At 39.8% G+C, this 27,399-nt stretch overlaps 1 protein-coding gene across 1 annotated transcript; it reads left to right on the top strand.

Moving 5' to 3' along the window:
• Positions 1-6,138: 6,138 nt before the first annotated feature.
• LOC115268335 (mantle protein-like) lies at positions 6,139-6,985 on the top strand. The gene is made up of 2 exons (XM_029876362.2): positions 6,139-6,265; positions 6,342-6,985. The coding sequence occupies exons 1-2, from the start codon at positions 6,260-6,262 to the stop codon at positions 6,876-6,878; spliced, it is 543 nt and encodes a 180-aa protein (XP_029732222.2). The 5' UTR covers positions 6,139-6,259; the 3' UTR covers positions 6,879-6,985.
• The last annotated feature ends 20,414 nt before the right edge of the window (positions 6,986-27,399 follow it).

The following is a 27,399-nucleotide window of genomic DNA, read 5'->3' as shown; positions in this document are numbered from 1 at the left end:
TTATCAAATAATATCAAATAATCCTTTATAATCTTCACAACATGTGCATTTCTTTGCATTAGTCAACCAGAACTCATTAAAATTGTTTAAAAAGTACATTCCTGTATGTCTGCAAGCTGAACTATTGTTGTATTGTAGATTAATAGCGTTCATTCTAGCTTAAAGATAGTTTCTGGAGTTTAGGGAAACCATGAAAAATAAACTCGCCCCATTTCACCCTAAAATTGATAAAACTCATGTCAAAATAAATTTAATATATTGAAAACATCTCAATAACATACACCAAGAGGCAAAACGTTTAAAAGTTTGGTGAAATTTTGAAGTTTCAGAATTAATTGCTAAGTGGATCTTTTTTTCTGTCATACCCAATTCTTAAGCAATTTTCCCAATCTTATCAGAAATCATTTTATTCCTCAAAAACCAAATATTTTTCAACACAGATCACTAAAACAATGTAAAATGGATGTAGTGCATTCATTGAAAGATATATTTTATCATTTTTGCATATATTTTTTACTAGAAACTGCAATCACTATATAGTGGATCTTTTTTTGTGCCGGTCACTGTATTTCAAATAATGCAAACTTAGGGGAGCGAAAATATTGTTCAACAGCTTCAAGGGGGACATTGCTCCGACAAGTTTGGGAACCATTGCTTTAGACTATGTGTTATTTATTGAATTGGCAGAGCCAGTAAAACACGTCTGGTTTCGGTTAGTGTTACAGTGGAAGTAAAGAAAATTTTATTCAAAATTAGTCTAGCCTACTACGATATGTTTAATCTATGTTGCTATGCTAGATTGGCGGTTGCCATCCAACACCCCTGCTCAACCGTACAATCCTAGTTTGGATCTCAGCATCTCGAAAGGTCCACGAGGCAGTCCCTTAGTGAACAAGTCCGCTAGCTGTTCAGTTGTTGAAATGTACTTGATTTTGAACGTACCATCTTGCAGCTTCTCACGAATGAAATTATACCGGATGTCCACGTGTTTCATCCTTTTGTGGTCTCGCGGCTCCTGAGCAATGCATATACACGACTGGTTGTCTTCATACAGAACTACGGGGTGTTCTAGTGTGATTCCGAGCTCCAGTAAGAGGTTCCTTAGCCAGATTGCTTCACATACCGCCTGACTGAGGGAAACGTACTCCGCTTCGGTAGATGATAGTGCAACGGTGCTCTGTTTGCGGGTCATCCAGGAAACAGTACCGCCGAATACTTGAAACACGTTACCTGATACTGAACGGCGGTCGGCAGGATCGTTGCCCCAGTCTGCGTCAGCGTATCCTACTAGTGGTTCCGTTTCTTGGTTCCTCCGAAAAATCAAACCATGGTGAATGGTTCCTTTCAAGTATCGGAGAATGCGCTTCAAATGACTCCAGTGATTTCTTGATGGAGCAGATTGGTATCTGCTGAAGAAGTTCACGGCCGCGCTAATATCCGGTCTTGATGCCAGAGCCAGATACGTTAAGCAGCCAATCAGCTCTCGATAAGGTTCGGTTGTCACGGCTTGATTTTCTCCTCGTTCTAGCTTGAGGTTTGGTTCCAGCGGTGTCGTTGCAGGTTTGCAGTCCGCCATGCCAAAACGCTCCAGCAGGTCCATGACGTATTTCGGTTGACTGATCTTCATCATTCCCTTCGCTTGTTCGCGATCGATTTTCAGTCCCAGAAAATTCTTCAAATTTCCGACATCTGTCATTTCGAATCTTGCTGACAACTTTTTCTTCATTCCAGAAATTATATCCAGGCGGTTGGACACCAGGATTATGTCATCGACGTACAGAAGGAGGTAGACGACATTCTTCCCATCGCTCCTCCAGTAGAGACAGCTATCCAGATTGGAACGTTGGAAGCCAAGCTGAAGCACGAAGTTGTGGAATTCCGAGTTCCAGCTCCGTGGGGCCTGCTTCAATCCGTAGAGCGACTTCTTCAGGCGGCAGACAAGGCCGGGGTCACCTCGTTCGAAGCCTTCGGGTTGTCGCATATAAATTTCCTCCTTGAGCAGTCCATTCAGGAACGCTGTCTTGACGTCCATTTGGTGCATGTGGTATCCTATCTGGTTCGCGACCGCCAGCAGCACACGCACCGTGGTCCCCTTCGCTACCGGTGCATAAGTTTCGTCGTAGTCGTAGCCCTTTCGCTGGGAATAGCCCTTGGCGACCAGGCGGGCTTTGTACCGGTCGATGTTACCGGCTTCATCTCTCTTGACCTTGAAAACCCACTTGCAGTCGACGATGTTCTTGCCTGGTGGTTTCGGAACGAGCTCCCATGTTTCGTTTTTCCGCAACGATTCCAGTTCGCTTGCGATGGCCAGCTTCCAGTGCTTCCAGTCGTCTCGCTGTCGTAGCCCATCGATTGTCCCTGGCAAGTTCTCCACGAATGATTCAGCGTTCAACGCAAACGCTAGCGTCGAATGGTCATGGTCGTCGGGTTTTCCTGTAGAACATTCAGCAGCGGTAGAAACTTGTAAGCCGGTGATAAAATCAAGCAACTTACCGGGAAGTTTGCGCTCCCGTCCGCTTCGCCTCGTGATCACTTCTGCTGGGCAGTTGACACGTTCTGGTTGCGAAGGGAGCGCGGGTTCAGCATCGTCGTCCTCGTCAGATGTCAGATAATCTTCCCGCACATCCGGTACTGCTTCGTCATGCTGAACGTCATCCGCTACCGGAGTGGATTCCGGCCTGGGCTCAGGTTGCTCATCCGGATCACTTGCTTCTCCGTTTCTGTACAGCACCTTCTTTGGAACAATCGGTACCGCAGGACCAACTCGCTGCTCGTCGAACACAACGTCTCTCGCAATCGAAATTTTCCGCTTACGTGGATCCCAGACTCGGTACCTGTTTGCCGTATATCCAACCATGATATTTTTCTCCGATTTGGAATCTAACTTACCACGTTTTTCCTTCGGAACCCAAGTGTACGCCACGGATCCGAAGACTCGCATCTTGTCGATGTTGGGTTTTCGTCCATACCACATCTCATACGGCGTTTTGTTCTCTTTCAGCGCTGATGTTGGGCTCCTGTTGCACACATACGCAGCGGTGCACACCGCCTCACCCCACATGGACTTGTCCAAGCCAGCTTCTTGTACCATTGACCGCGATTTCTCCAGTAGAGTCCGGTTCATCCTCTCCGACACCCCATTTTGCTGTGGGCTGTACGGGACGGTTGCTTCCACGCTGATGCCTTGTGTACGACAAAACTTACGGAAGGAATTTCCGGTGTACTCTCCGCCGTTGTCGCACCTCAGTCGAGCCACTCGAGTACCGAAGAACGCCGTCACTAAAGCACAGTACTCCTCAAACTTCGACTGCACTTCATCCTTGGACTCCAGAAGATAGACGACCGTAAAGTGACTGTAGTCGTCAATGAACGTGACGAAAAATCGCTTGTTGTCCCACGTCCTCGGCGTGAACGGACCGCATACGTCCGAATGGATGATTTCCAATGGCCGAGACGCACGTCGCCCTCCAATGTCGTCGAACGGTTGTCTTGATTGCTTCCCTTGGAGACACACTTCACAGATGCATCGTTCAGGCCAATCCAAGATCTTCGCCGTTGTTTCCACCATTCCACTCTTCCACAGAGTCTTCATATTCGCCGGTCCTAGGTGGCCGAATCGCCGGTGCCACAAATCGTAGACGTTCTCCTTCGTTGCCAATGCTCCTCCGGATGCTTCGTCGACACCACCAGATGCCGTTTCTCGGAGCTCGATGTCCAACTTGTACAGTTGACCGGATCTTCTTCCGGTGGCTACAACCGTACCCTTCTTCAAAATCGCGACTGTTCCGTTCGAGATTCTTACCGTCATTCCGTTATCTTCCAGCCGCCGCACCGAAAACAAGTTGCACTCCAACTGTGGGACGTAGAGTACATCCTTCACCTGGGCCGGTACCTTCCTTCCATCGATCAGCATGTTGACCTTCACGGTTCCAGCATATTCGGCCAAAAGCGCTTGGCCAGATTTCGCTACCGCAATACGCACCTTGTTGGCCAACGGATGCAGTTCTTCAAAGAATTCCTTGCTTCCTACCATATGATCCGTCGCACCTGAGTCGAGGATCCAGTCGATGTTTTGCTTCGATACCATGGCAACGGATTTTGTTGTTGATCCCGTAGCAACGAACGTCATCTCCTCGGCAACGTTGGCTCCAAACTTCTGTCGTCGCTGAAATTTTCCACCAGACTTGCGCGGCCGGGTCGGCGCCGGGTCTTCAGCCGAACGATCGGGGCATTCAGCGCGCTTGTGTCCAAACTTTCCACAGCCGAAACACTTTATTCCCGATTTCTTACCGGAAAACGCTGAGCCTCCAGAGTTGTCCTCGTCGGTCGCAGGACTTGAATGAACTCGCTTCACCTGCTCGTCCAGAAGCCATTTTTTCACGTATTCCATCGTCAGCTGCTGCGGCTGAATCGTTTCCAGGGCCGTAATGAGAGCTTCGTAGGACTTGGGAAGCGCCAGAAGCAGCTGGCACACCACGTCCTCTTCCTGCATGTTCACTTCCGCCGCTCGGAGCTCCCGGAGAATCTTTTCAAAGCGAAGCAGGAACGCCTTCACGTCGCCACCTTCAGCCAGCCTCAGCTCTTGGAATTGTTTCTTGAGAATCAACTTGCCAGCAATTCCAATCCGCTCGAAAGTGTTCCGCAGGGCATCCCAAACGTCCTTCGCCGTCTTCTTGTCCTTGACATACTCCAGCTGGTCTTCCGAGATCCGGTGAATGAGAAGATTCTTGCACTTTCTGTCCAGGGCCCACCGGTCTTCGAGTAGCTTCTTCTTCCGTGCACGTTGTTCCGCGGTATCCGTGACGAGATCCCTCGCGTACTCTTCTTCATCGATGGCCTTCGTCAAGCAGTCGAGCATATTTCGGTCTTCCATCAGGACTTCGATCCGGAACTTCCAATTCCCGAAATTGCTTCCGTCGAACAGCCAGAGCTTCTCTTCCGACATCTTGATGACTTCTTGAGGACTTCTTGAAAAAGCAAAAAATCAACTACTTCCGTACTGGGCCGATAACCTATTGAATTGGCAGAGCCAGTAAAACACGTCTGGTTTCGGTTAGTGTTACAGTGGAAGTAAAGAAAATTTTATTCAAAATTAGTCTAGCCTACTACGATATGTTTAATCTATGTTGCTATGCTAGATTGGCGGTTGCCATCCAACATTATTACCATAAGATTCATGTTAAATTTGACAAAAAAAAATGCAAGCAAGTGAAATTGCCCACACAAAATCCCATAAAATTTTTGTATGTATGTGGCCTTAGTTCCGACGAAGCACCCAATGCTGGTTCTGCATCACTATAGGTGGTCTCTAATGTGGTCTGAGCCTATTTTCTTGCTAATCGTTCCTCAGGTTATTAAAGAAGCCGCGGTTCTATGTGTCGCATGCCTGGATTTGGTTCACTTCTGTATTTGGCCACTTTCGGTGTAATACCCAAGAAACCGAATCCGGATCACTACCGGTAGTTTTAAATGCGGTCTGAGCCCATTCTCTTCTTCTTATCGGGTTATCGAAAAAGTCACGACTTGATGTATAGCATGCATGGGTTAGGATCACTTTTACATTTGATTGCAGATATGGGCTTTATATCAGACTGGATCAATCGAGGAGAAGCAATCATTTTCATGTATGTACGTACAGTCTGTTTAAACTAAAGTTAAACTATGCTGTATTTTATAGTAGAGAAACGGTTCTCATTTTAAAAGCAGAGCTCCCATTTTCATTCTAATCGAAACAAAGACAAAGCAATGAGCACGCTTGATATCACAAAAAACGAAAACAATCGTTACCTGATTCGTTGGTTTTAAAAATAGGAGATACATAGGACTAGCAGTATAACACTAACATGGTTACTTATACCCTATAATGTGATAGACATAACAAATATTAGTGCACCTAAAATATGCGACTTGTTTCTCTAATTCATTGAATGTTTTATTGAAACAAACAACCTTGAACCTGCAGGCCGCTCGCATTGTTGATTGCCCAGCATTTTCAGCTCATTCTCTATCGTTCTCTAGCTCTCGAAGTCCACCAAAACTTTTATTTCCTTCATTGCGTTTTCCTGTCCACATATGCTACACATTGAAAATTCAACCAACCTGGGCCCCGTCTTTTCCGCACCGCTGCTGCTATTCACGGCATTGCTGATGAGTTTGACTTCAGCCTATAAAACGTGACCGCTGACCGCAGGTCAGACATCAATCGCTCGCAGTCTCTCAACCGTTAAACAATCCAACGATCGAACGCAAGGAAGCAACCATGAAGGTAATTAGATCACAAACTGGCTTTATCGAATCGCTCGTCCGAAATTAATCATCCCTTTTCTGATCCCTACCACCAGGTCCTCATCGTTCTATCGGTGGCCCTTGCCATCACCCTCGGAGCACCAGCTGACGACTCCAACAACGCCGAAAACACCAAGAAGGACAAACGTGGACTGGTGGAAATTGGCCACAACTTTGGCTACGAAGAACCACTTCTGGTTGAACCTCTTCACACGCAGCACGTTACCAAGCACGTGACGGTTACCAAGAATGTGCCCGTTCCGTATCCGGTGGAGGTCGAGAAGCACGTTCCCGTGGAAGTAAAAGTTCCCTATCCGGTTCACGTCGAGAAGCACGTCCCGGTGGTGGTGGAGAAAAAGGTCCCCGTCTACGTCGAGAAGAAGGTTCACTACCCGGTGGATCGTCCGGTTCCGTACCCCGTCAAGGTCAAGGTTCCGGTTGTCCACAAGGAATACGTTGAGGTGGCCAAGCCTTACCCAGTGCACGTTGAGAAGCCCTATCCGGTTTACGTGAAGGAACCGGTGTACTACGAACAGGCTCCAGTCTACGTCAAGGACCATTACTACCATCACAAGAAGCCGTACTACGGTTGAGTGGATGTGTGACTTATTGTGTCCCGGGTTATTTTCGGTGTTCTCTATTCTCGCATATTGTTTGAACCAAATGATCAACGCTTCTCAATAAATTGCAGTTTTATGTAAATAGTGTTCGTTTAATCAATTTCCAATTTTAATTGAATTGTTCTAAACAAAAGATTGAAGAATGAAGATCATGATGAAGATACATAGAAAAGGATCGAGTGCAGTGATTGCAAAGAGCATTCTGGCTAAGAAGCAGAAGCGGTAGCCAAGGATGTTTTCACTCACCATGAAAAATTACCAAACGATCTACAGTCGGGACTCTTATAAGATCACTGGTCGGGGGGCGCAATAGGAATCCGCTTAATAGGAGATTAAGAGCTTATGGGATTTCGGCTTTTTGGAGGTGTGGCCTATTATCTCGAGTGTGTTAAGAGTTAGCGCAATACTTTCTTCGGCAAAGTTTTAGGACTTGATAAGATCTACCATTTAGAACTTTGGTTCGTATGATTAGTTGGCAACTTGGCCGCTAGAGGGACCATCAACAGTTTGATGCTGAATTGCACTACAGGAACCATATCAGGTTGTCAAGCAAACGTTACGATATGCGACAGCTCAAGACCCTGATAATTTGGAAGGATAGTTTCCTCAGAAAAGTTATTGGGTACTCCAATAACTTACTGACGATGAGTTGCGAAGTTCGAAATTCCTCCACTGGGCGGCGCTAGTGAGCGTCAACCGTTAAAAAGGTGATCGATGGGATGCAATGAGAGTGTGACGTCTGTTTCTCTGTGTTATCAGCATTCTAGCCTATGAGATTTCTAAAATTTGCATGTTTACTAGCGCCGCCTAGTGGCAGAATTGCGAAACAAGTGTTTATTTTTATGTAATTTTATGTCATACTGATCAACTTTGCCGAAGACACCAACTTTCTAAGTTATCGGGATTCTGAGATATTGGGTTTTGAAAATTTACTTGCTCACTAGCGCCGCCCAGTGGAGGAATTTGGATCTTCGCAACTCATCGTCAGTAAGTTATTGGCATACCCAACAACTTCCCCGAAGACACTATCCTTCCAAATTATCAGGGTCTTGAGCTGTCGCCTAACGTAACGTTTGCTTGACAACCTGATATGGTTCCTGCAGTGCAATTTAGCATCAAACTGTTGATGGTCCCTCTAGCGGCCAAGTTGCCAACTAATCATATGAACCAAAGTTCTAAATAGTAGATCTTATCAAGCCCTAAAACTTTGCCGAAGAAAGTATTGCGCTAACTCTTAACACACCCGACATATTAGGCCACACTCCCAAAAAGCCGAAATTCCATAAGCTCTTAGACCAAGCCCACTCATGGGCTTAATACTACACACGCAACAGCACGTCGTTAACGATTTTTAATTTCGTTACCCACCCATTTTCGCACCGGTCGTTCGTTTCCATGTGAGTAAAATAATGATCGGTCGCCTTTGCGCACCGGTGGTCTCTATTCTATCCGTTCCATCCGGTTTTTTGCACTTCTGTAAATCATCGCAATATTTTGTGTATTTCTATGGTGTTATTGCAAATCTTATTCAGTATAATAATCTGTGCTCATATTTTGAAAGAAGGGGTTTGGGATAAGACTGAAAACTGTTAGTAAAAATAGAACTCAAATAAATAATTCCCTTGGAGATTTGTACCAGTTTTGGTGCGTTTAAAGATATTATTTTCTCAATAATGTATGATTGTATTTAATCTCGGAATTCAAGCAATCTTTTTTTAAATTATGTGTTTGTTGCTTACTGTATGACTTGTAGGTTGAATTTTGATCTAAAATAATATCCATCTCTTCGATATATATGTTGCCTTTCTCGCAAGAAATTTATCTGAATTTGAGATTTTGAGCATCTTTTTAATAATTAGGTTTATTGAATAATTACATCCCTTGAATTTCCAACACATTTATAACGTAGTTGTCTCCTTTACAACTTCGCGTAGGTCAAGATTTTTGAATCCTGGTCATAGTAGAAGCACAGACAAACAGACGTAACACTCTGATAATTCCCATCGTACACCGATTTAACGGTCTTTTTCAAAATTTGATAGTTGGCCAACTGCTCAACCGTGGCGCTCGCATCGTTTTTGTTCGAGTTTGACGTTTGCTCACTACCGCCACCTAGTTGGTGGTCGGCCAAACATAGTCCTTTTAGCATTGGGCGAATATGCTTCAGTGACTATGATTTGAATTGAAAAATGTCCGAAGTGTTACGTCTGTTTGTCTGTGGTAGAAGCTGTCTTCTAACAGTCTGCGATAAGTTTGCGCATCCTTTTTTCATTAACGTGTATTTTAACTTCAGCTTATCCTATACTCAGTCACAACCATTTAGTTACAAAGCATCAATCGGAAATCTTAATATATATTGCGATCCTTTGGATGCTGGTATATGAATATTTTGTTGGAAGCGATTCTATGCGCTTGAAGTAGACTGCGTATTTGTCAAAGTACATAATGAGCCCACTCTCCTTTTTGGCACTTCATACAACAATTGTTGTATTTTAACATCCAACACCTTGCTTTTTCTATAACGAGGAACCTACAATATGGCAGTCCTGCACACCGCCTATTTTAATTGATGAAACTTGGCAGCTCGACTACATTTTTTTTAGATTATTATCGGTATGATTAAAGTTTGTTTTTACAAAAAAAAAATACTGAAGTGTTTCTATGATATCTGAATTGAGTTAGGTACAGTCAAAGCATCTTTGAAAAATCGTAACTACTCTCAGGCCCGGATTAAGGATTGTGGGGGCCCGGGGCCCGAGGGGATGTGGAGGCCCCTCGGAGAGATGACCAAAAATGTTTTTCCTTATTTTCAGTACACTACTTGAGTAATATGAAAATAATGCTAATGTTAGCAACCAAAGAAGGTTTTTGTGGGGGCCCTTAAAATGTGGGGGCCCGGGGCCCGGGCCCCCCCGGCCCCCCCTTAGATCCGGCCCTGACTACTCTTATCTAATCTTATACATACGCAGCCAGTACGGAATCACCCTGGAAAGCAATCGTGTTACTTTTCTTGTCAATATTGATGCTTGCAGCATATCATAGATATGACACATGCATCAAAGCGGCCAGGTCTACTGCGTTGTATTTACGCGCAAAGATGATTCTTCGAAATACTTGCAGTACAGAATATTTTCTTTCGGCAAGGTACTTCTCGAATTTACAGGGGAGGAAGGATGCGTGGACATATTGTACCAAACGATCCAGATAACATGTTGATGAATATGTTTTAAATATATGAAAATGTGGATAAAAGAGCTGTGAATAAATGTGTAATATTGGAAAGATCTCCCCAATTGTTGGGTTGTTTTTATAGATCTAATGTCGAAACTCCTATTCTGTATGATCGGTGTTATTCGCATGGGGTCTTCGCAGATTTTTTTTTCTGCTTTGCCTTATTGTTTCAACAAGGGTGAAGTTACCCATTTCGCACACTTTCTTCCTAATGTCTCGTTTGTTTTTTTTTTTAATTTATATTTAATAAACCACCCATTGACGACCACCATTTTCAAAAACAGCAATGAAACCAAAACACCTTTGCCTTTTTCGAAATATTCACGACAAAACGAAAGGCGAGGCACAGCTCTTTCAAAGCGGGGGATCTCAGCCCGGAAAGTGAAGAAAGAAAACCTTGTGGCCACTTATTACCGTCAAATGGTTTCTTTCCGGGTTAGAAAATACGCACATCTCACCGGAATCTGCGACGGATGACGATAATTTTGAACCTGTCGGAACAAACTTCGCGAGTTATTTATTTGGACATTTTTCTAAATGTGCGAAACCAAACTTTACTTGCTGCGTAGCAACCCCGCACTATGGGCCAGAAATCAAAATTTCGCGACAAAATTCAAAAAAGTTGTTTTTTTTATGATCAATCAATTTTTATATTTGCATGATTGTTAGGGCTATGTTTAATTGTATACCGACTGATTTTTTTTTTTGATTTGTAACAAAATTGTATCGTTTTTTGTATGGAGAAACTTCTTATAAGCGAATATTCTCTTTAAGTTTAAATTACAATGTTTACTCAAATTGTACAGTTTATTTGCCAATTTGTTCAAAAAGTAAAAGTATTCGACCGAATTCGACATGCAACCGATCTAGGCAGCTAGTTGAGACTCTTCTTCTTCGGATGCTACCGGACTTTTTTGCGGGAATTTGCTGGAAACCGAGATAGAATGATTTAAGCGCATGCGTTGATTTTACAATGTTTTACGCTGTGCTTTAATAACCATCCATTCTTAGATAGACTTTTGGCATTATGACGCAATCTCTTTATAGCCTGCGAAACAATACACATAGCAACATACTACTATTATTCTGGAAGGTTTCGTTTCAGGTAGAACTGTGAATTGTAGACGTTGAAATCAATATCACACACTTACTCAAAGTGCAAAGTTTCGGTACATCAATTCGTGTGGTCAATTATGATTTTTAATAATCTCAATTTATGTATAGATGTCATGTATGTATAGTTTTTGGTGAAAAAATTCGCTGCTCAGGTGTTTCAGATGTCCGGCATTTGGCAGAATGCCACTTGGCCGAATTATGTTCAAAATAATTCAGAGACCTCTTTTCACATTATAGCTGCCAATTTGATCATCATTATTTTTTCCTTCTTCCTTCCTCCAACCATTGACTATTCTTTCTTATTTTATAATTCAGGGATTAGTTGGCGTTAAAACTGTCAATATATTATCAGAGATTTTTCCTCCTTTTAATCAAAGGGGATTATTTTGAGTTATACTGACGTGGAAAACAGTGGCACGATCGTTTCTTCTTCAGCCAAACGGCATTCAGCCAAATGACGTTCGGCCAAGCGGCAATAAGCCAAATGACACTCGGCCAAATGACTTGGAGTCGGTATTTGAACAATAAATTGTGTTCGCTCTTCGATCATATGTACAAGTGTAATGGATATATTTGTGATTAGGGAAAAGATTTGATTTTCCTTATAATAGGGTGCCGAGCCACTTGGGCGTGGCTTGTTTTTTGGGCACTTTTCCGCTACAACTCAGTAAACTTCGAACCAATTAATTTGAATTTTAAACAGGGCTAGATACTTCACCTATCTCACCGCGTTCCAAAAATTGTGTCAATTGGTTCACAATTGACTGAGTTGTAGCAGACGGAGCCCAAAATAGAAATTACTGCCCAAGTGGCTCGGTTCCCTATTTCAAATGCCGTGTCATTGATAGGCTCGGTAGCTAAGTCGGTAAAGCACTTGTGTAGCATATAAGGGTCGTGAGTTCAAATCTCACTTGATCTGTGGATTTGTTCCTAATTTCACTAATAATGTATCCATCTGTATATATGTATGTACGTTGAGTTTATTTAAAATTCTTATTTTGATTGATATACCGAAACTTTGCACATTGAGTAAGTCTGTGGTCTTGATTTAAAAGCTTATAATCACATTTATATTTGAAACAAAACCTTCCAGAATGAAAGTTGTTTGTTGCTTTGTATATTGTTTCGCAAGCCATAAAGTCATAGCGTCGTAATGGCAAGAGTAGGTGATTATTGAAGCACCTATTGTAAAATTTAAGGAAGCACTAAAATAACTCTAACTTGGCTTCCCGCAAATTCCCGCAAAAAAGTCCGGTAGCATTCGAAAAAGAAGAGTCTGAACTAGCATCCTAGACCGGTTGCATGTCGAATACGGTCGAATACTCCTACTTTTTGAACACATTGGCTAATTAAACCGTAAAATTTGAGTAAATATTGTAAAATTTATTTTTAAACCTAAAAGCATCGCAATTTGTGCATCGAATATGCAAAATATACTAAATTTATTTTTAGGAAATGTATGCGTTATATTTTTTAATAACATTTTTCACCACAAATCACATTTTTCTTAATATTGGTTAAAATCGAGAATTTTCGCTCATAAGAAGTTTCTCCATACAAAAAAACGATACAATTTTGTTACAAATCAAAAAAATCAGTCGGTATATAATCAAGCATAGCCCAAACAATCATACAAATACGAAAATTGATTGATCTTAGAAAAACAACATTTTTGACTTTTGTCGCGAAATTTTGATTTCTGGCCCATAGTGCCCCGGCTCAAACATGTACGTGTTAAAATAGCAAAACTCACTGAATCACTATACATTTCTTCAAATATTAGTTTCGAAACGATCGGCCGAATCAAAAACTAAAGGTGTGATTATGAACAATCGTAACTATTTTTATACGAAAATCGATACATTTCCGTTATGCATGATCCTAAAATTGGCGAAGAAGGGAAAACTTTATTCATAACATACTTAAGCAAAGCTTGTCAATTTAAACCTATTATTTTTCTGCGTTTGTATTGTCACTCTATCACAATTGTATGTCAGACAATTTGTTGTGTTATTCGTGTAACGATCTATGTTTTGGTTGAAAATTTCAAAGCAAGTAAAAATATTTTTTTTAAATATTTGATGCAAACTAAAATAAACTCCTACCTATACAAAACAAGAAAATCATTCTCTAGAAACTATATACATACCTGGCAACAAATCCATACCATGTTCTTTCATCTCCTCTTTACGCTACCCAGAGAGCTAAACGCGAGAGAGCGCACGAGCCTACGGATAGAGACCGTACTTTGCGTGTCTCTATATTCTAAGCCCCGCTACGAACCGTACGTAAACTTTTCGCTTTCGAGCCCTACTTAGCAGCGACCGGTGCGGTTCGCTTCTTTGTTCGGGGCTCTACTTAACGTTAAAACGCTTGATTGAGCCCATGAGTGGGCTTGGTCTTAGTCTCCTATAACGCTCACCCCTGTCTAGTAGGAGTTCGTTTAATAGGAGTCCGTTTAATAGAAATTCGTTTAGTAAGAGACTCGACTGTATAGTATTATACCAAAAATCCGTATAGCAGTAATTTGCATCCATAGAAAATAAATCTTTCTGTAAAATTAAAAAATAATAATTTCAGAATCGTTGAGCGGACTTGGTGTTGTGGTTAGAATACAAGAGTATCCCGCCGAGGACCTGGGATCGAGTCCCACACCCGTCATACTCACAAAATGTGAGTTCTGGCTTCGGAAGGGAAGTAAAGCGTGGTTTGTTTGACCGCATCTAATCTGAACACTTTTTAATTTGACCCCCGCTAATCTGCACTTCGTTCAAACTAAAAATGGTTCAAACGTCATTATATTCATGGAACTGGGTGAAACGGAACGCAGAATCAAAACAAAACAGCAAAAAAGGTTACCATCAGTGTGTTTTTCATAGCCGACAGGGTTACTAGAATTAAAAAATGAACCCCGTTGGTTTGCATGGGGTGTCGTTCAAACCAACGGGGGTAGACGGTAGCCCAGGGTTAAAAATCTCGTTAACTTTTGAGGACGCGCGCCATCAAGCAGCTGAAACTGCACCGCGCTCGCGTTGTATACGACGTGCGAGGTTTTTTGGTATAGTGTTGTTCATTTTACAACGGCGCGCGTCCTGAAGGGTGAATACAGACAAAAAAATCCAGAATTTCATAAACTGCTCCATGAAATGAATGAAATTATCAAAAGAACAATCTATAAAATATAGACGATGAACAACAAAATATCGAAATGATCCAGAAAGCATCAGAAATCGATCCATTGAATTTAGACAAATGATCCAGGATCCAAATCGTACACAGCAAATAATTTTGTAATTTCCAGGCGCGTGATTTCTGGCGATGTATCCATTTTCGAGCGTAATCTCAGTCGGATATCGTTTTACAACAATTATCACACTCACCACCCTCATCACACCCCTTGCTCGGCACCGGAAAGTGTCAACAAACCCATTTCAGTGGATACTTAGAAGCAGTATCATATTTATCACCGTCCTTCTAACTCGGTGAAATAGCCGAGAGGCAAGGGATATGCCTCACAATCAGTAGATCAGTGTACGAATATATGCCAATATTTTACTTATATATGAATCATCTATCGTTCCGGTTCTAGCGATGGCTAGACCCTCTTTCAAGCTACGGCGGCTAATTAGCTGCGTGGAAGGGATGTAGGTAATTTGTACATCACAAGATGTGATATCACAAGAATTTTTTGCTGTGTATACTTTTGAATAATTTCTTCAGTTCTTCTTCTTCTCTATGGCTCTACGTCTCCACTGGGATTTGGCCTGCCTCGCTCCAACTTAGTGTTCTTAGAGCACTTCCTCAGTTTTTAATTGAAGGGCTTTCTTTGCCTACCATTGCATGAATTTGTTTATTATATTGTGTGGCAAGTACAATGATACACTATGCCCAGGCCCAGGGAGTCGAGAAAACTTTTCCGACTGGAACGGGAATCGAACTCGCCGTCTCCGGCTTGGCGATCCATAGCCTTAAGGTGAAACGTCAACAAATCCCATTGCAACTTTTCATACAAACTTTAGAGGCACAAATCTGACGAACGAGGCCACGAACCAAGCCGCACTTGTTTATCCTGGCTTTGCTCACTTGCAAAAAGAGGCAGCTTTTCCAAATCGAGCGCATTTGCTTACGAATTTTCAAGATTGGTGCTCTTGAAAACGTGAGTAGGGGTCCAAGTCGGCCATTGTGGCAGTCATATTGGTATTCTCTAAAGTTTCTCCTTAACCACTAGGCTAACTGGAGACCCCAATTTCTTCAGTATTATGGATGATTTCTTTTTTCAAATTTTAATGATCGTTTTCTATATTTAAAGGATTCTACTTATATTTCATGGATACTTGCATGATTAATTTAATGGAGCAGTTTGTGAAATTACGGAGTTTATTGATATTACGGAAAGAAGAGATCATTCGCCTTTCCGGAGGTTTCGGAGTGTTTCACGAAGTTTCAAGGAGGCTCCAGAAGAGTTTCTTAAATGCGTTTCTTGATGTTTTTGGGACACCTCACCTGTTAGGGACTCCTTGAGTTTGTTTCAGGTGGATTTTCAGAGCATTTGAGTGAATTTCAGGGGGTTTTGATGGTGCTCCTGAGGATTTAGAAGAAGGGCCTAAAATTCCCAGAACCCCCTCAATCGCCCCTAATACCATGGAAACCCTCTGAAATTCTTCTGGAGCTCCCGAGGAGCCCTTCTTCTGATTTTGTCTCCCTGAGGTGTCTCTGAAGCCCATTGAAACAACCCCAAGCTATTGCCTGCCGACCTCCTCTTAGCTCCGTCCTAGGGGCAAGACAGATGGGCAAGAGCAAATTTGTGTTCGAGGTGTTGTTCAGAATTCCTCACAGTTCATCAGAATTTCTCCCGTTTATGCAAAAGTGTATTCTGGCACCAATGTCAACTGCAAAGTGTTGCGTGTGCTGAAAGAAAATTGCAGTTTTGAGGATGTCTTTCAACAGATTTCATCGATCAATGATAAAAAGAGTGTCTTACCCCTAGGCTCCGTCGCTAATGAGACAATTCCGTTGCTAAGCTCCTACTGGCACCAAGCTTCTTCCGACAGAGTATCTTCTGGCATTCAGTTCCTACACTGTGGTGTATCGCTTTGCGGTCTTCGACAAAGTTTTTTGACGCATCGCTCAAGCTATCCATGTCAGAGCGTTTCAGCATAAGACGGATTTCAGTGGGAAGCGCTTACAACGATGGTATGATACGCGTTATGGGGCACGCGCAAATCGAGCATCATCCAGTTTGTGGATGATTCTCTTCCGATTGCTCGTCATTCAGTTTTCGAATGACGGTTCATGCAGTTAGGATCTTGATAGTAAGATAGTAAATGGTTGTTAGTTCATTTTAAAAAGCTGTGATTTTTCATTCGGTTGCGGCAATCATTCAGAATAGGGCGGATCCTGTTCCATGTGTGTTGGAATGATATTTCATACGTTTCAAAGAGGATATTTTTGTTCAGTGTACACGCATTAGCCTATGGCTGTATGTGACAATATATGGGCAATTCTCGCTGAGACCGGCCCACTATTTACACCTTGTCTTCAAAAATATTTAAGGTGCCGATTTTCTGAAAGCCCTCGCTAAATAAGTAAGAAAAATGCATTTGGTTACTCAAATTGATGGACCCCCCGTTAGTTAGAGCCACGACAATTTTTGCAGACCCCTCGATTTTGGTCAAATGATGGCTCGCTTAAACCGCTATAACTCTAAAGTTTCTCCAAAAACCACCTCAAAACAAATTGTTGTTGGAAAGAGGAAAGATAGAGCTACTATTTACAATAATAAAAAGTTGGGTCGGCCATATTGATTTTGGCCGCCATCTTGGATACCAAAACATTTTTTTCACCATGAGGGCAACCACCGATTTTCAAAATTTTTGCATCAATTGAAAGCTGAGACATTTATACATAACATATCAAAAAATTAGAGATGTCTTTTTTCCCTATCAAAAGTTATCTGCAGTTTTGTAAATTAAGCCACGTTTTCTCCATACATTTTCATGCGCACCGGCAACGACATGCAACAGCATCCGAGTTTACGCCTGCATGTATACACAAAGGCGCGTGCCGCAAAATTTGGCCAAATCGGAGGTTCGTTTCCGTTTTTGACTGTTTCTCAATGATGCGGGCATTGTTTTCATAACTTTTATAGTGTTTTGAAAAGCTTAAACCTTCAGCTTTCCATTAGTGGACTCAGAATTTAAATTCGTGTTCGTAAACACTGCGAAATAACGCTGCATTTATGTAAACGGCCGGCACCGGGCCCAGTGCTCAAAAGTGGCATGATTTACAAAACGGCAGATAACTTTTGAAAGAAGAAAAAGACATCTCTAATTTCTTGATATGTTATGTATAAATGTCTCAGCTTTCAATTGATGCAAAAATTTTGAAAATCGGTGGTTGGCCTCATGGTGAAAAAAATGTTTGGGTATAAAAATTCAAGATGGCGGCCAAAATCAATATGGCCGACCCAATTTTTTATTTTTGTAAATAGTAGCTCTACCTTTTCAAAGTATTTTGGACATCTTCTGTTTTAAGCGTTCTAGATGAATGTTAAGAGATTTTCTGTTTAATGCTTGTTTATTGAACATTTTTCATAGCAAAAAGGCTTTTAAATTTCTTACAATTATTAATGCAACCATTTTGAGGTGAATATTGTATGTGACTATGAAGTGTATGTCGTCTTGCATACCTGTGCATTTGAGGGGTTTTAGTGAAATAATTTACATTTTCGATAATTTTGAAGCAAATTCTTAATTGTTTAGTGTATTTTCAACGTAAATCATCAGAATAGGGTCTATTTGATCCAATAATCGATATTGAGAAGCATCTACTTTTATTAGCTCTCCGGAACAAGGCATGCATGGCCGTGCATGTCCAAATTATATTTTTTACCCTATTGTTATCTAGGCGCTGCAGATGTAATCAAAACTGTTGTCACGATATCTCAATAGGGTCCTAAAATTAAAGACGAAATCTCGCTTATATTGAATAATACGATCAAGCATGGTATTCTAATCGGAATTGTACTTTGCTCGAACTTGAAAAACAAAGGAATAATGAGAAAATTTGAAATAAGTAAAATGGTAAATAGTTCTACTTTGACACTTGAGGTCAACCTTGTGTGACGGAGCTCCCCAACTAACAATTGCAAGTCACAAACAAGCAAGCTTGCTGAATTGTTGCTTAATAATGGTAATGATAGCTGAACTAAAATTATGCTCTACACATTACTGTTTAAATGATTTTTCAATTGAGAAAATAGTCAATGTTCGACATTCCTCATCCGTATCAACAATGATAAATTAAAACACTTTTCAAAAGTTTAACAAGAAATTTATTCGACAAGCATCGATTCCTTAACAAAGGAGTTTAACAAAACATTTGTCTGCATCTTATTAAGCTGATGCATCGATAAGCATATGCTCCTGAACAATGTGCTTTTCAATTGTCAAATAAACGCCTTCAGTCCGTCAAAGTTTGACTCGGAACTTTGTTCGGATTATGGGATAAATCATGGCTAAAACTGTTTAGACAACCAAGTTTTTAAAGAACCAACATTTTAAACAAATCACATAAAATCAAACAGAATAGAATTATGTAGTTTAACATTGAGTGCCAAGAGACGTAACCAACGTAAAAATGAGGCATTTATTTATTATTCTTAGACTGCAACAAGATATCTTGTACCTTGATTATTATTTTTTTATCTTCCGCAGCAGTTCGATTGTACGAGAGGCTTGGATCGATGCATTTGACATTGCAGTGCTGTCGTGTTTACTGTTTACTGAATATTGTTCCCACCACCAGGGTGCGATGACGTCACGTTTTCGATTCCCGCATCTTGTACCAATGTTTAGGGAACTCAAATGCATTGTCAATGGGGGAACCCAATTGATGTTGGCTGCAAACAATCCTATTGGGTTGGAATAGGGATGTCATATACGTGGTTCCCACATTCACCTAGATAACCAAACATCATTCAGAAATCGACACATTTCAAGTTCCCTAAACATCCTCATGCACTATTTATTGAACATAATATCAAGACTCCATAGCAAAAGCATGAATAAAAAATGCCTAACGAATCTTCGACTAAGCTTGAGTAGATTATGATGATTAACCTGGGTTTGTTAGGGGAATATCTGTAAATAAAAAGAAAAACGGGTTAAGTACGGTTCCTTTGAATTCCACTAAGAATTTGCATCCTTTGACAGATACGTATTTTGACCTCAACTGTAAGGTCGTCTTCAGTGTCTTGTACTTGACTCGACTAGACTTGACTGAGTAGATTACCTGAACAGATGCTGTGAATGCACCATGTCCAAGACCATACCGCACCACATATTGTCATACATTTTTTAAGATCGATATTTAATAATAAAAATAAAAACATATTCATATCGCAATTAGTTCGTCTGGAAACAATATCTTCAAAAAGGAGCAAAACTTTCTGGCCGCATTCGATATAAGTTTTCTCACCGTGCGATAAAAATACTGACAGCGAAATCAGAATGGAAAACACGTGTTTTGAGCTGAACAGCAGTTGAAGTATAAGGCGTTGTTCAGTCGATTACCACGTGCTGTGCTAATTCACCACTGCTGAACACAAGTTCAGGAGTGATCATTATTGAGTCATGGGAAGATTATGTTTTGCTTTGAGTGTTGCATCTCACCATCTCTAGGATGGCGCAGATAGGAAGGCATGCGGCTGGCAATCGACAGGTCTCGAGTTCTAATCCGGATTTAGGTAATTTTATATGTGATTCTTATTTCATAATAGGTGTTCTCAACATGACAGCAAATAATTACTCTCGCGAGAGTTCAACATTTTTGCATTTTATTTATTTTCAGTCATTTTTGCCAAAGCTTAATAACAACTTTCTTGTACATTTGTAAAACGCTTTGAACAACAAAAAATTAAGTTGATGCACAACATGATGCTTTACAACTTCTCCAAATTTGTGTGAACAAAACCCGAACATAGGTTGTACGTGAAAATAATTCAAATGTTATTCAACATTATGCTGAATTAATTCGTCATAATGGTGCCTGTAAAATGAGTGATTGTTAGTTGGGTCGACATAGAGCTTGCACGGAGAAACTGAAAAACTCAAAATTAGGTACTTTTAAACTCAATTTTGAGTTCTTTTTCGTCTCCCTTTTCATGCGCTCTTTCTAATGTTGTCAGAGAGTGAAGAGAAAAACAGCCCAACTTTTGCAGTTCAGTGCGTCAAGCCAAAACTGAGTTTCTAGCACAGTACTTAAATTTGAATGAATACAACCTAGTCAAAATTTCGGTTGGGTGAAAAAAACCTAAAATTAGGTATTCCTTTCACATGGAAGCCAGAGAAAATAGGTAGAGAAGCGAAGAGTGAACAGCCGCCAGAACGGCAACACTTTTTCTGTTTTGATTTCATCGCTCGGATGCTGGCAACTGCGGCAAATCAGATTAATCCACACATCGAAGGTAGTGCCTATCTCGCATAAAGCATTTGAAAACTATTTATACTGTTGTTTTATTAACTAGACATTATCAAACTGATGTTCCAAAATGGAACAATTTTCATTATTTCAAGAAATCAATGTTGTTTGCACTGTCATCCATGATATTTGGAAACTTTGGTGAAAATATGTTTGAAACGAATGCAACCCGAGCAGAAGGGGATAACAACAGCATAATAAAATGTGTCATTTTGACAAAATAACTGAGTTATAAAATTAGTTATTTTCATGTGATTTACATAACAAATTATGTTATAAACTTGGCTGTCATAAGCGGCAAAATAACAAAAATCATAATAAAAAAATGTTCCTAGAAGACCAATTCAATAACATGTTTTGTTAGTTTCGATAACACCATAATAACAATGAATTAGGAAAATATTTCAGTAACAAATGTTATTATTTTGAAGTTATTGATAACTATCCGAAAGCAAAGCTAGTTATGATATCAAACCAATATCAAAGTAAGTCATAATGCTAGGGTTTTGTACCATTTGGGCAGGTGTACATAATTTGGGCACAAAAAATTAAATCAATTGATTTGAAATTGACTTAGTTACAGCTTCAAGTGCTTAAATTAGGCACACCTGCCCAAATGGCACGAGACCCTATATGAATAACTAAACAAACATATCAATAATCCTTGCTAGCTATTATATAAAATCAATTTCCATCAATTTATCAATCAATAAAATCAATTTCAAAACTTGTTATTGTCGTGCTACTGTTTATAAAACAATTGTATACTCTCAATAGTACAGTGCGAGAAATAAGTATAAAGACAGAGCCGTTTTCCATATAAAATAATCATGTTTAGGGATCAAAATCTCTATTTCTAGCGATTCGATTGTCATGGAATTTTGGCTGCAACCTTAAAATAACTAGAAATTTGGCTAGAAATATAAGTCATCGTCCATGAAAACGTTTATATCGACTTTCAGATTCAAATAAGTATAAAGACACTATTTCCATATAAAAATGTTTGATCCCTAAACATGATTATTTTGTATGAAAAACGGCTCTGTCTTTATATTTATTTCTCGCACTGTATAATAATAACTAAATTTGTTCCATAACAAAACATATTATTTAAATATATTTTATGGGTGTATATCAATAGATTCATCATAACAAAATAAGATTGTCTAATCTAATCTAATCTAATCTAGTACATACGCAGCCAGTACAAGAAAGCATCCTGGAAAATAATCGGGTTAGATTAAGCCCGACTATTTTTCTTGTCAATATTGAAGCTTGTGGCATATTAGGAATATGACACAAGCGTCAAAGCGGCCAGGCCTACTGCGCAGTATTTACCGCAGAGATGATTCTTCGAATTGCCTCGACTGCTACATTTTGTAACATTTTTTGTCGAAGCAATTCTAGAATCAACAGGGGTGGAAGTATGCGTGGACATACCGTACCAAACGATCCATATCATCATAACAAAATAAGATTGTAAAACAAAACATGTTATGGGAAAGTTATGCCTTGATAAGTTAATAATAACAAAACAAGATATAAAAACAGAATATGTGATTTGATAGTTATTAGTTCGATATTCCCCTCTGCTCGGGAATGCTTATCTTTACTTATGCGGCAATCGTCAAGGTTTGTTGATTTTGTTCGATACACGGAGAAACTGAAAAACTCAAAATTAGGTACTTTTAAACTCAATATTGAGTTCTTTTTCATCTCCCTTTTCATGCGCTCTTTCTGTTGTTGTCAGAGAGTGAAGAGAGAAACACCCCAACTTTTGCAGTTCCGTGCGTCAAGCCAACACTGAGTTTCTAGCACAGTACTCAAATTTGAGTGAATACAACCTAGTCAAAATTTAGGTTGGGTGGAAAAAACTTAAAATTAGATATTTTTTCACATGGAAGCAAGCGGGAACAACCCAACAAAAACATCGATTCCATCAACTCAAAATTGGCTTGACGCACGCAACCCCGAAGTTGGGTGGAAAGAACTCACTTTTGGGTAGTTTCTTCTCTCCGTGTAGGATACCAGTTTGACGGTTCGATAAGGTATTTTTGGCTTCACACTATTGATTGATGCACCAAGCGGTAAGAAGAAGAATTTTGACATCCAAGCGGTGTGCCGTTTACATTCATCGACCAATCAGCGACGAGGATCTAATCGACGGCACACCGCTTGGATGTCAAAACTTCTTCTTCTTTTCGCTTGGTGCATCAATCAATTCGCTTCTCTACCTATTTTCTCTGATGGAACCCGAATAAAAAATACAGTAGAAAAACCGAACGTTATATTGTAACAGTACTATTTAGAACCATATTTTTACAATAGACACCACTGTTAAAATAAAAATACAAAAACAATAAGATGTAATGTTGGATACCATACCGTGAATTGTAAATAAGATTTTTACAATATATTATACAGGTTGTTAAGTATCGTAACAATATAAAAAAATATTTTTTTCCATATATATTTTATTTTATTGTTAATGAATTGTTCAAAATACTGATACGTGGGTTTAAATATACCGTACATTGTATGGTACATGAATGGTTTCAAACAATAAAATGTACCGTAAATAAATTGTTTTTAATTGTAATTTCACTACTGGTTATACATTTAATCAAATGGTTTTGGAATGATTCTCTTTTGTTATGTTGAATTGTTTTACATTACATAAACCATATATTGTTATATTATCTTGCCATTTTCCTCCTGTTAATGGCATCTTAGGCTTATTAGATTTATTAGAATGCGCTTTGGGAATTCCCAGAGCGTTTTGGATAACCCTTCATATATAGGATCGCCCACGTCTAAGTCTGAGTAGTCTCTGATTGCATTAACAGTTGAAGCTTAGGCTCCCATTCCCCACCAGCCAGATAACCGGGTTTCGCAAACTAAGCATTATTTGTGGCAACACTTTGAGCGGCATGATGGAACTATGCCGAGCGCGCTAAGTGTTATTAGACCACTAATGTAGTTGCATGAAGTGGGTGACGAGGTACATAAGTATCATTAAAGCGTGCTTCACCGTTATTGCAATATTGAGGCCTAGATTGAGGCACCAGTTTGACTAAAGTTTGAAATACATAACAACTCTTGAGATAACTGCCAAGTTCGATTCAAATATAAGTTAGGTTAAAAAAGCGAACCCGCAGACGAACCTATATTAAAAGTCATTTCAGTGTTCAGTCCAGTCCATACACGGAGAAAAAACAGCATAATTTGAAACAAGAAAAGTTTTGGTTGTATTTCAAATTAAGATTTTTGTTGTTTCGAAATGTGATTTGATTCCGCCAAAACATTTTTTTTGTTCGCAACAAACATTGAATTTGGTTGTTTTTGTTTTACTATTCAACCATTTTTTAAGTATTTCTGAACTAGAGTTTTTGTCATTTGCATCGAAAACTTAGTTTGTTTTTAGCAAAATTCATGTTGTTTGAGATTGTTTGGAAATTTGAGCAACAAACTAATATTCCAGATAGTTACAACAAAAGCAAGAAGCATAACCAAACTACTATTTTGTTTGGAGAAAATGTTACCTCAGATATAGATCGTAACAAACTAAGAAAATAGGTTGTTACATTTCTGGTCAAGTGAGTTGCATGGTTATCATCAATTGTTGTCAAAGAAAAAGTGAGCGTCATCGGCATCGGTATCGCTGGTACTAAAACGCGTTTTCCTGTAGTTATTATTTAATATTTCCATGGAGAGTGATCGAAATTGATCGGGTTCTTCAATGCTTGGTAAGTTCATTCGTAATGTATTTGTATTTCCCAAATAATAATACATCCACGAACAAATTCCATTGCAGGTGAGGCTGATTCAACTTTCGTTGGACGAAGCTGTGAAATCGACTTTTGGCAAATCATTTGGATACGTGAAGGATTTTTGCATGCGGATAAATGGGATAAATATGCAAGCAATAGTGACGGGCGGTTCCTGCTCATCATTGACCTCCATGAATTGAAATTGCTCGTAAATGCACATAAATGCGCATAATACACTTATTATCAATAAAATATGTAGAACATTTTAATTGTGAGTTTTTTTTTATTTTTGTAATAATAAGAAGAAAATCCAAAGGGGGCACGATTTTCTAGGTACAACCAAACCGATTATTAAATTTAAACAAAACCTTTGGTTATTACAAAGTATATTTTGGTATTTCTAAACGATTTTTACGACTTCAAAACAACCTATAAATTGGGTTGTATTTGGAACTGTCAAATGAAGTTATCATGGATTTGATTGTTGCAAACAAAAAATTAGTCGAAATTGCCCAAGACTCCCCAAAATAAGCAACATCTTATTTTAGTTTGTTTCAACCAACGTACATTATGAGATTAAACTAATATTTTGTTTGTGCAAATATCAATGTGGCTTTTAGGTTGAAGTCTTGGGGCAAGACACTGTGCAGCAGAGCGCATTTTTCTTCTCAGAGTTGCTCAGAATATCTCCGGATTTCTCCCGTTTTTGCTAAAGTGTTGCCTGATACCATCAAAAAACCAAAACAATATTGCCCGATAACCTGCTTTTCGTGCGGTTTAGGGATGTTTTTCGACAAATTTCGTCGATCATTGGTAAAAAGAGTTACTCAGAATTTCTCAGAGTTACTCTCGATTGCACAGTGTCTTGCCCCTAGGTTGAAGTTAACTAAACTTTGGTTATCTTTACCATTTTTTTTTTCTCCGTGTATGTTAAAGATGGCTCTATGTCAAAGATAAAGTTTGTCAACCGCATTTGATTCGATTGTGGTCGAAGGCAAGTTCACATGAGAGAAGAGGAGAAAACTCCCCTAAATGCAAATACAGAAAGAATAGTGTTGAAGTGTTGAATTCATCTACTGATTTACGGTAATCTGACCTGCATCTTTCCGGGTTGGCCTACATTGCATTCGTATTTCTCTCATCACACTCTACACACCTAGCCCGCCCTCGAGCCCGCCATATCTCTTGGACCCCTGCTTGGACCTGCAGTTCTTGTGACATCTGGTTTATCACTGATTTAAACATGTTATTGGCATTAACCCTTTGGAGCCGGAGGGGTCATATATGACCCCGGCGATGAAACCGAGCATAACAAACGTGTTCGACACCAGCGAGGTTGCGTCAACAGCGGCGAAAAAAATCGATTCCAAAAGGTTAAATTGATGCTTCAACTTATTCAGTGGGATTCGTGGCCGTGCGGCTAGAGGCGTCAGTCATCTAGACGTTTCGTAAGCCTCGGAGTGTGGGTTCGATTCCCGCTCCAGTCGGGGAAAACTTTTCGTCAAACGGAAAATTCTCCACTGGGCCACTGGGTGTTATGTGTGTTGTCCGTTGTCATATGTTAGTGCTTGTTCAGTCTGTACAACCTCTGGTTGAAGACGGTGTAGTGTCTTTTTTTTCTTTCCTTTCCTTTGCATCAAAAAAGTCACAAACATCAACAAAACAAAGCACGGAAAAAATCTTAAACTGAATAAATCTGGTGTTCGATTTGAATAGGTCGAATCTGCATAGGAATCACAGCAAACATACGATCTATTCAAACCGAACAGCAGAAATAATTAAAAATTCACGGAAAAATAATGTTTCAGAAAAGTGAATGGTTCAAACGTAAGAAAAACAGTATAATATATTGTTACATAAAAATCCAATGTAAATGTATAGTATAGCGAACCATTTCATTACAATACACTTTATTGTAGCTGATACACTGTATGGTGCAGGAATGGTTTTCACCATACACCCTATGGTTAGTTTTTATCCGGGAAGCAAGCGGGAACAACCCAACAAAAACATCGATTCCATCAACTTGACGCACGCAACCCCGAAGTTGAGTGGAAAGAACTCACTTTTGGGTAGTTTCGTCTCTCCGTGTGCTGACGTTTATTCACCTCTCTCTTTCAAGCTTGCAGGTGGGATAGGATTTGTTTTCATCGGGAAACCTTTCCTGATGACAACAAATCCTATTCCGCCTGCATGTTTGAAAGAGAAAGGTGAATAAACGTCAGCACTGGGAATTCAAAAATGTTCCTATCTGACATACACGGTGAAAAAAATCACTCAAAGTATGTGTTATAAGCTATGGACGAAACAAAAGACTAAAGAAATAAAAATTATATATTTTCAACTACGGTTAATAAAAACGTCAAAAAATGAGTAAATAAGTACACTCAGAAATAAAAGTATACACGGAATTACTATTATTTATGCATTTTGTATCCGCATCTCTCTCATTATCTTTCTGTTTTCAAGCTATCTGCCGTTTAGCCTGGGTTGAAGCGAAGTGATTTGTCAACCCAGACGAAGTAGTGGATAGCATGAAAACAGAAAGAGAGTAAGAGAGATGCGGATACAAAATGCATAAATAATAGTAATTTCGTGTATACTTTTATTTCTGAGTGTACTCTTGTACGTACCATATATTGTGATTTAAAACAAGAATCCAGATAGGACTTTAGGAGCTAGGGGCAAGACACTGTGCAATCGAGAGTAACTCTGAGAAATTCTGAGTAACTCTTTTTACCAATGATCGACGAAATTTGTCGAAAAACATCCCTAAACCGCACGAAAAGCAGGTTATCGGGCAATATTGTTTTGGTTTTTTGATGGTATCAGGCAACACTTTAGCAAAAACGGGAGAAATCCGGAGATATTCTGAGCAACTCTGAGAAGAAAAATGC

The sequence above is a fragment of the Aedes albopictus genome, chromosome 3, assembly GCF_035046485.1.
Source record: "Aedes albopictus strain Foshan chromosome 3, AalbF5, whole genome shotgun sequence".
Taxonomy (NCBI): Eukaryota; Metazoa; Arthropoda; class Insecta; order Diptera; family Culicidae; genus Aedes; species Aedes albopictus.
The sequence above is the reverse complement of the archived record's forward strand: the minus strand, read 5'-3'. Positions and strand labels throughout refer to the sequence as shown.